Source organism: Alternaria viburni (assembly GCF_023758015.1).
Source record: "Alternaria viburni strain BMP 2772 chromosome Unknown scaffold_3, whole genome shotgun sequence".
Classification (NCBI taxonomy): domain Eukaryota; kingdom Fungi; phylum Ascomycota; class Dothideomycetes; order Pleosporales; family Pleosporaceae; genus Alternaria; species Alternaria viburni.
In genome coordinates this window covers 1,392,350-1,402,530 of record NW_026055772.1, presented here as the reverse complement: position 1 = coordinate 1,402,530, position 10,181 = coordinate 1,392,350, and the positions used below count along the sequence as shown (strand labels likewise).

The 10,181-nt window shown below is 53.1% G+C and overlaps 3 protein-coding genes across 3 annotated transcripts; 2 read left to right on the top strand and 1 right to left on the bottom strand.

Annotated features, from left to right (window-relative positions):
• Positions 1–304: 304 nt before the first annotated feature.
• On the top strand, positions 305–4,396 carry J4E79_002086 (uncharacterized protein; the record flags this gene model as incomplete). The annotated part of the gene is made up of 3 exons (XM_049350989.1): positions 305–1,565; positions 1,624–3,657; positions 3,705–4,396. The coding sequence occupies 3 exons, from the start codon at positions 305–307 to the stop codon at positions 4,394–4,396; spliced, it is 3,987 nt and encodes a 1,328-aa protein (XP_049214828.1).
• A 283-nt stretch (positions 4,397–4,679) lies between these two features.
• On the bottom strand, positions 4,680–5,759 carry J4E79_002085 (uncharacterized protein; the record flags this gene model as incomplete). The annotated part of the gene is made up of 1 exon (XM_049350988.1): positions 4,680–5,759. The coding sequence occupies one exon, from the start codon at positions 5,757–5,759 to the stop codon at positions 4,680–4,682; it is 1,080 nt and encodes a 359-aa protein (XP_049214827.1).
• A 1,538-nt stretch (positions 5,760–7,297) lies between these two features.
• On the top strand, positions 7,298–9,898 carry J4E79_002084 (uncharacterized protein; the record flags this gene model as incomplete). The annotated part of the gene is made up of 1 exon (XM_049350987.1): positions 7,298–9,898. One exon carries the CDS (start codon positions 7,298–7,300, stop codon positions 9,896–9,898), a length of 2,601 nt encoding a protein of 866 aa, XP_049214826.1.
• Between the last annotated feature and the right edge of the window lie 283 nt (positions 9,899–10,181).

Sequence of the window (10,181 nt, the reverse complement as noted above, 5' to 3'; positions counted from 1 at the left end):
AACAACACCAGTTCTTCGCGATGTGAGTTGCTAATATACAGCAAGCCATCGAATTGATTTTGCAAGTTTCAAAGAACGAGCTGCGAACTATAGAAAAGTAAGAATGAGACCTGTAGGAGAAGAGTCCGGCCAAGCCCCTGCATGCAGGTCGGCTGGCAAGCGAGGCGGGCGTGTTTGAACAACGTCGTATCGCGCCAAAGAATCTCCGTCGTGACATGTGAGCGGCGACTGAAGAAATCCATGCGCGCTGCGCGCTTCATCCTTTGCGTCTGCATTATCATGAAGATTTAACCAAACCCCAGGTATGGAGTCACTAGAGACGATGGAGCCAGGGCCTATGCAGGGAAACGAGGAAGGGCGACCCTCGGCGTCAGCTGGCGCTCCGCCCGGCCCCAAAGAAGAAGCGGCGCCTGCAACACCTCCCACAGCACTCCGCGGAGACTCCACAAGTACCGATCTCAGCGACAACCACGGCATCTCATTGCGCGCAGTTGACCCGGTTTCTGTGCGGTTGGAACACCTCACAGTTTCAGTCGATGAATCGCCAACGGCACTTGCTCGTGCCTTCTCGAAGAAGAAGGCGTCACCAGAGACCAACCATGTCAAGACTATACTTGACGACATTTCGGCGGACATGCCAAGTGGAAGCCTCACAGCCATAATAGGTGGAAGCGGAAGCGGAAAGACATCGTTACTCAACTCCATGAGTGGGCGTCTGGCAGTAGGAAACCGACTTGCCACTTCAGGAAGGACCCTATTCAACGGTAGCGAGGATGCATCCGGCATCAGGAGCGCATATGTCATACAGCAGGATATTCTTCTACCGACGCTGACTGTTCGGGAGACACTGACGTATGCTGCGCAACTGCGACTCCCCTCTTCCGTTGATGCGAAAGAGAGGAAGCAGCTGGTTGAAGAAGTCATCTTGGAGCTGAGCTTGAAAGAAGCTGCAGACACCAGGATCGGTAACAACGCGCACAAGGGCTGCAGTGGTGGAGAGAAGAGGAGGACGAGTATTGGCGTCCAGCTCTTATCAAATCCTTCGCTTTTGTGGCTGGATGAGCCGACCACTGGACTGGACTCGACAAGCGCCCACCAGGTGGTGAAAACCCTCCAGACTCTTGCTCGAAACGGACGGACCATCATCGTCACCATCCACCAACCGCGCTCCGAGATCTGGGATCTTTTCGACAATGTCATCCTCCTATCACGGGGCAGTCCTGCGTATGCTGGCAGCGCAAAAGACTGTCTTCCGTACTTTGCGAAGCTCGGCCATGAGATGCCTCCGTTTACAAATCCAGCGGAGTGTCTCATCGACGTTGTCAGTGTTGACAATCGGAGCGTGGAAGCAGAAAAGGCGGCACAGGATCGAGTTGGTCGCGTAATAGAAGCATGGCGGACTCATTGCAGCAGTAGCGTTCAAGAGAAGTCCGAACCACCAGCTCCGGCCACTACGATGACGCACGATCAGCGGAAGAAGCAACGTGCCAGTAAAACGTCGCTCATTCAGCAGACTCGCGTACTTACCGCACGAACATGGACTGTGACAATTCGTGACCCTATGGGTAAGACGTTCGATATAATCTCTATAGATCGAGCAAACGCTAACTTAGGTGACTCTAGGCCTGTTTGGAAGCCTTGTCGAAGCCATCGGCATGGCGGTCATTACAGGATGGATCTTCTTGCAACTGGATGGCTCGCTGTCTGGTATACGATCCCGACAAGGAGCGTTGTACAACGCAGCGGCGCTGCAGGGCTACCTCATCTTGCTCTACGAGACATACCGACTTACAACCGACATTCAACTCTTCGACGAAGAGGCGCGACAAGGTGTCGTCAGCATACCAGCCTTTCTAATCTCCAGACGACTAGCCAGAATTCTGCTCGAGGATGTACCAGTGCCTCTCATGTTCTCGTTGATCTACTACTTCTTCTGCGGATTTCGCGCGGACGGAGGCCAGTTTCTCACGTTCTTCGGTATCATACTATTACACCAGTATATTGCCGTATGCTTCGCTATGACCTGTGTCGCGTGCTCAAGACACTTCGCTGGAGCGAGTTTGGTGGCTAATCTAGCCTACACCTTGCAGTCTATGGCTTGCGGTTACTTTATCCAGTCGAACACGATCCCCATATACGTACGCTGGACGAAGTGGACAGCCTATGTCTTCTACGCTTTCGGGGCATTATGCGCCAACGAATTCTCGGGCTCTTTCTACGATTGTCCATACGAGGGCGGACGGTCAAACCCAGCCTGCAAAGAGTACGACGGAGAGTTCATCATGGACTCTCTTGGCTTCCCAAATAACTGGGTTTGGAGGCCTATACTTGCTCTTCTCGGGTTCGCCATCGCCTTCTATGTTGGAGCGGGAGTTTTGCTCAAGTTCTGGAACGCCGAGATCGCCATGGCTCGTGCCAGGCCGTCAAACATGGACGCCTCTGCTGGCAAAGAAAAGATGAGCGAGCGTGTGGCAGATAATGTCCGGACGATCGACATCCGTTTAGAGGGCTATGGAATGGACGTGGAGAAACGGTCACTACGGAAGCGCTGGACCAAGAATATCATCAAGCCTCTCACCGCCGACTTCTTCCCTGGATCGCTGAACGTCATCATGGGACCTTCGGGCAGCGGAAAGACTTCTCTGCTAAACAGCATGGCAATGAGACTCAAAGACGACACATCCACGCGGTACAAGCAGTACGGAACCATGAGCTACAACGGCCTCATCCCGGCCAAAGAGGTCGTCCACTCCATCTGTTCTTTCGTGACCCAGGATGACGACGCACTGCTGGCGTCGCTGACAGTGCGCGAGACGCTTCGTTATGCAGCTGGTTTACGACTTCCGAAGTGGATGTCGAAAGAACAGAAGATCCAGAAAGCCGAGGAGATCTTGCTGAAGATGGGTCTCAAAGACTGCGCAGACAACCTCATAGGCAACGATCTTGTCAAAGGCATCAGTGGTGGCGAGAAGCGCCGAGTGACAATCGCTGTGCAGGTACTCACAGAACCTAGAGTGCTGTTGCTTGACGAGCCTTTGTCGGGATTGGATGCGTTCACAGCACTGTCAATCGTGGACGTACTTCGCGGTCTAGCCCAAGAAGGTCGTACACTCATCGTTACAATCCATCAACCTCGCAGCGACCTCTTCGCACATTTCGGTAACATCCTGCTCCTGGCCCGCGGTGGACATCCCATCTATGCCGGCCCTGCCGACAACATGTTGGGCCATTTCGCCAACCTAGGCTACGAATGCCCTCGTCAGGTTAACCCAGCGGATTTTGCTCTCGATCTGATCACTGTTGATCTGCAGCATGAGAGACGTGAGGCTGCCAGTCGGAAGAAGGTGCGCAAATTGGTCGAGTCTTGGAACGCTGATGTCTACCCTGTCGCTCGAACTGGATCAATAACTACGCCTGCTGAGCTGGGAAGTATGGCACGAGAACCATCGTCTTTCGCCGCAGCATATTCGATTCTGATTCGGCGTGCGACGAAGAACATGTTCCGGCAACCAGACATTCTGATCGCGCGCGTCATGCAAGTTGTCGGATTGGGTATCGTGCTTGCACTCTACTTCGCACCGTTGAAGACCGACTACGAATACGTGCAAAACAGGATGGGATTCCTTGTCGAGATCGCCCCGCTCTACTTCGTCGGCAGTATGTAACCTTCCTGCTCATCTCCTGTCACCATGCTAACCCGTCAGTGCTCAACAACATCGCCGTCTACCCAATCGAGAGAGATGTCTTCTACCGCGACTACGACGACCGCATCTACGGCGTCGAAGCCTTCTTCCTGACCTACATCTCCATCACCACCCCCTTCGAGATAATAAGCTGCCTCGTCTTCTCGGTCCTCGCCGTGTTCGCCGTCGGTCTAGAACGTAATGCGCAAACGTACTTCATCATCACCTTCAACGCCTTCTGCATCACCAGCTGCGGCGAGAGTCTCGGTATCGCTTTCAACACTCTCTTCACCCACACTGGCTTCTCGGTGAACTGCATGTCAGTTTTCTTAAGTGTTGCGCAGGTCATGGGTGGTGTGTTATCGCTTGACGTTCCAGACTTTTTGCAGGCGTGGAATCATCTCTCGCCTGTGAAGTGGGCTGTTGGCAATATGGCGCCGTATACGCTACGTGGTCTGGAGTTTACGTGTGAAGAGTGGCAGAAGGTCAATGGGCAGTGTCCTATTCAGACTGGAGAACAAGTGCTGGACTTGTACAAACTGAACAAGAACCCGGAGATGAACCTCATGGCTCTGGGGATTTGCGCTATCGTTTATCGGTTCCTCGCCTATGTCGTTCTGAAGATGGTGAAGGAACGCTGGACAAACAAGCTGTGGAGGAAGTTGGGTGGCGGTAAGAAGAAGCAAACCAACCAGGTACCACAGTCAGGATAGCTGGCCTGCGTCTATGCATTATGACATTAGGAAGCGGCTCGAATTGATGTATCAAAATTCATAAATATCTTCATACACCGTTTACTCATTCATCGTTGAAAATAGCTAAAGTGATGCAGTGTCATCAACATCATCCAGTAACAACAAATAGACCCAGCGCCTACCATGCATGCAGAAAACACCAGGCCATCATAAGACGTGATCCGTGCCAGCAGCGAGAAATGCCAAGAACCGCCGAGTCCAAAAGACTTCTTCGACACCATACAAAACATCCAGCCAGCGTCTAGAGGCGGTGGCCCCAAAGATGAAGGCTATTACCGTTCCCCCTGTTCCTCGTATTGTCCCAACCAGCATCCTTCATGGTCAAAACCCTAGAAACAGCATCGTTATACTTGAAAGTCTGACCCTTCTCCCACAAACCGTTACCCAACTCAATACACTCCGTGACTGCGCAATGCTCCAACTCGTCTTCGGGCGTACCATCGTTGCAAATCTGGATGAGGCGGTTGAGACCGGTGGTACTAGCCGCAGCGAGCGGTTCCAGAGGCAGTTGCGAGCCAGGAGAAAGCCAAGGGCAGAGATTGCCTGTGATGCGGTAGAAGATGGTGTGTTCAGCCGACTCGACGAGCATGACTCCCGGGGGGATGCCGCCAGCGATCTGACCGACGTCTTGCTGCGCAGGCTGGTTTGGGTGTCCGTGGTTTCCGTCGTGGAACATGGGTGCGGGGCGGAAGTGCTGAGCGCCTGCCATACCAGGAGCCATCATACCAGGCATCATACCACCGCCCATCATCATACCAGGCATGACTCCACCAACAACCCCACCCATAGCAGGTACATTACCGAAAGCGAGACCGCCTCCCGCCCACAGCGGCGCTGCTGGAGCGAAAGGAGGCACGACGCCAGCGATAGCGCCTGGAGGAGGCGGTGGGAACGGTACACCGCCCGCGTGCAGACCAAAGCCTATACCGTGATGAGCGCCTGGAAGAAAGTTGCCCGCACGGATAGGAGCAAGTGGACCGCCAGCAGGCCCCATGTATCCGCCCATCATGCCGCCCATCATAAAGGGGTCCATGACGCCGACAGGTGGGAAGACGGGTGGAAACGCACCTATACCGACACCACCGAATGGTGGGGGGATGCCGTATGCTGGTCCGCCGATGCCGATTCCAAGGGGAGGGCCGTAGATAGGGGCGTGTTGCTGTTCTACAACGACTTGGGCACCTCCTGCGGGTACGCCGGGATGTTGAGCTGGTGGTGCAGGACCGGCGTTATAGGGAGGAGGAGGTGGTTCGCGGTTGATATTGGGGTTGTTACCGACGTTGGCGAGCCAGGGTTGACCTACGGGAGGGCCAGCAGCCATCAGTGAGCAAGGTAAATGTATGAAATAGAAAGCGGAGGGTGGCAGCTGGAGTCGGAATGAGCTGGCAGACGTGGTGGCTCTGGTTTGAGACACCTAAGAGATATAGCAACAGAGAGAGGAAGCGAGAGGATGAGGGAAAGAACAGCAATGTATACGAGCCTGAGTCTTCCATTTATATGTATATGTGTAGTGCTGAGGCTGCGTTCGATGGTCTGGAGATGCGTGAAGTTGGAAGTGTTGGAAGTTACGAACAGCGGAGGGTTCACATAGTATCGCGGTAGTTCAATGTGCCCATCAATGAGGGTGGTCGTTGGGTGTGATGAGGACGGAGGTATGTTTGAACGGCGAACACGTCAATACATCGCCATTGACCATCTTGTGCAAACAAGTCAGCGACCTACGCAGACACTCTTCAAGACAGCTGCGCGCATGATGATAAAGGAAACACTGTGAATCTCAGCGAGAGCTGTGAAGTGACCTGGAGTTCGCAGTGGTCGCCGATGGAAAAGCAACATGGAAGGAGTGAACAGGAGAAATGGAGAATCGTGATAAGTTTTTCTCGCCCTGAAGCAAGCCGACGCTTGTTTGTTTACATGGCAGCGAGGGAGTGATAGCGCTGAGGTTGGAGCTACGATACAATCTCGAGGTCGCGAGCGGCATCATGGCGGCCAAAGAACGCTAGCATCGGACATCGGCATCCACGGGTACCGAGCGGCCGTTGGCACGTGACCTTCGTCTCCAAGTGCGCTCCCCCATGGCAGCCCAGCGCCAGCTTCCTGGCGTCCGCAATGCCTCCCACTTTTGCGCTCAACTATGCTACGCGTTCTAGCTATGTCCATCACCTGCAACATATAATCAGACATGCGACATATCCATCAGCTCTAGACCGATTAGCTCGCAATCGCCTAGCGAAATGACACCGTCCGCGAACCTACCGACACCACCTGGGCACCGAGCTGCGCCGGCCGACATCGAATACATGGCGTGTTCTGGGTGTCGCGCACCACTCATATATGGAAACGTTCAACGAACATGATCGATTTGTGACCAGACGCGAGAAATGTTGGCGCCCAAGTATACGAGAGTTATGGAAGACATTTGCTGCCGCATGTCGGATTAGCTGAATCAATACCACATTTCGGGCCTGAAGACACCGGCATTCAATGTCGACCGCCGGCGTTTAACCAGCCACGCTAATGCCAGGCCCACCACACGAGCCATTAGGCGACAATAAGAGACCGGCGCAGATAATCTGATCATTTCTAGAGATAGAATAGTACTTCAAAATGTTACTGGTCGACTTTATCAGCATCGGCATTCATCCAGACTAACTATCACGATACCGGTATCTCGGCTTCTCTATCGGCCTGCTACCATATCCCAGGGACAAATTGCGGAGTGCGGAGTAATCATGGCAGTACCTCCGCAAAACTCACTAATACCTAGGCCACACATAGGTACCTTGTCTACTTAATGATTAACTCTGGCTATCTTCAAGTCTGCCACATTCGATCGAAGAACGATTATTTCACCGCGAGATGTATGTCTCCATCACGGCCTGGACAGGCTTGCTGTACACCTTGACGCAGGTACATGCATCATCACAGACCCTGGCGAATCGGCCATGGCTAGATCCAACACTGCCAAACGAACAGCGATTGCAACTTTTCCTCGACCAGTTGAACAACACCCAGAAATATGCTATGGTACAAGGCGATACCGAGCTCGATGACAACGGAACTGGAGTCAACCCTTGCATAGGACACATCTCTGGCAATGAGACTCTCGGGGTACCCTCGATTTGCATGGGAGATGGCCCGGCTGGGGTTGGAAACAACTTGAACAACGTCACCGCCTTCCCGGCCCCAATCGCCGCCGCGGCTTCGTGGAATACTACCCTCGAGTACGCTTATGGCCAAGCATTAGCCCAGGAACATATGGCAAAGGGCCGCAATGTCGTTCTCTCACCGACTATCAACATCCTCCGGTCGCCACTGTGGGCCCGCGCAGCCGAGACCTTCTCAGAAGATCCATGGTTGACCTCTCGAATGGCCGTGGCGGGTGTCCTCGGCGTCCAGAGTCAAGGAGCTTTAGCTTGTCCCAAACATCTAGCTGGGTACAATCAAGACACTAACAGATTCGGGGTGGGCCCTGATTGGGATACCGTTGACGTCCACATCGATGAGCGGGTTCTACACGAGCTTTACCTACCTGCTTTCAAGGCGTCTGTTCAAGAGGCAGATGCCGCCTCTATAATGTGTTCCTACAATAAGCTGAACGGCTTCTTCGCTTGTGAAAACGACTGGCTTCTGAACACTACATTGAGACAAGAGTGGGGGTTTCAAGGCTTCGTTGTCGCTGATTGGTACTTCTCCACACGAAGCACGGTTGGCGCTGTAATGGCTGGTCTAGATATCAGCATGCCTGGAGGTTCTCTCGAGGATTCATATGGATTCCCAGCCTACTACGGAGACCTTTTGGTTGAGGCTGTCGAAAATGGGACCATACCAGCCTCGCGCATCGACGATATGGTCGCAAGAACGTGGCGATATATGTTCAAGCTTGGAATGGTCGACAATCCAGTCACTGGAGATGCAGAGTCGGTGGCAAGAACACAATCCCATCTTGATCTGGCTCAAAAGATGGCAGAGGACGGCTCCGTCCTTCTCAAGAACGACGACAACACGCTACCTCTCTCGCTACAGAAGTACAGGCATGTTGCCGTCTACGGTGTTGACGGGACCAACCAAAGCCAGGTCACAGAGAACCACGGAGGCTTCGTGATCGACACGACAATGGTAGTGCAGTCGCCCTTCGACGCATTGAAGCAGCGAGCTGCCAAAGAAGGCAACATGACAGTCACTTATGCTGAGGCCTATCCTGGCACCGGGCAATTTCCAACGGTGCCTTCTAGCATGTTCGTCGACGGTGGTCTGAATGTCACATACTACACGACTACAGACTTCTCTGGACCTATCAACCAAACCGACTTTGTGCCTAACATCACCTCGGCCTCATTCCCCAAGGAGCTCTGGATATCATGGCCCCAGGTGTTTTCCTGCGTCTATGAAGGCACTTTCAAAGCTAACACAAGCGGGATGTATCATTTCTCCCTAACCGGCCAAGGAGATGCCATACTTTACATCAACGGACAAGTCATCGCCAACATGTCGAAAGCGAACTTTGGAAACACCGTTCAAGGTATCGCGAACTTGACAGCCGGAGACGAAATTTCCTTGTCCCTGAACTATTCAATGGGTTACTCGCTGTCCACTGGCGCATATGGTGTCACACTGGGAGTCGATGTAGGCAACGAAGCAAGGGACGAAGAAGCGATTTCGCTCTCAGAAAATGCTGATATCAGCATCGTCTTCGCGTCCGACAGGCATTCCGAAGGTGTTGATAGCAACATTGGCCTTTCTCTCCCCGGCGACCAGGACGCAGTCATCTCTCGGATCGCGAAACGTTCGAAGAAGACAGTAGTTATCCTCAACACCAACTCCGCCATTCTCATGCCCTGGATCGATGAGGTAGATGCCGTGATGCAGTCATGGTATGGAGGCCAGCAGATTGGTCTGGCGCTTGAAAGACTGCTGTTCGGTGATGTCAGTCCGAGCGGCAAATTGCCGGTGACATTCCCCAAGACACTGGATGACGCTATCAAGATCACGTCAGACCTGATCGTACCCTATGAAGAAGGGCTGAACGTTGGATACAGGTGGTATGACGAGCACAAAGTCGACCCGCTGTTTTCATTTGGCCATGGACTCACATACTCGACGTTTGAACTGGGCAATCTCGCGGTGCACCTCGCAAACTCTACTGCCACATCTGGCTCTGAGCGCGTAATTTGTACTGTGGCTTTGACAAACACTGGCGCCGTCTCTGCATCGGAAGTGGTTCAGCTTTACGTGTCATATCCGGAGGCAGCGCGTGAGCCTCCCAAGCTGCTCAAAGCATTTGCCAAAGTCCACCTCGAGGCAGGTCAGAGCACAGATGCTCTTCTGGAGGTGCTTATGGATGATTTGAGGATCTGGTCCGAGCAGAAGAAAGACTGGGATTTTGTACATGGCGAGTATAACTTCCTTGCCGGATTCTCGGCGAGCGATATCAAGGTAGAGGGAAAGATGGTTTTTTAAACGTGCTACAATAAACCGAGTTCGAATATACAGTAGTATCGCAAATGATTGATTGCGTGACGTTGTCAGCGGCATTCAGGTCTGTGACAAGAATGCGCCCTGGCCAATATTAAACCCAGCGTTAGCGAACAAGAAGGCCCAGGCTTCGTCGTCTACAAAGTCAATGTTGAAGGTTGATGCGTCTTCCGACGCAGAACCAAAGGTCGTCTGATCATTGTACGCTGGGGTGATATCAGGCCTCTGCGTAGTCTGCGCATGGGTGGGCGCAGGTTGGTGGCTGGCA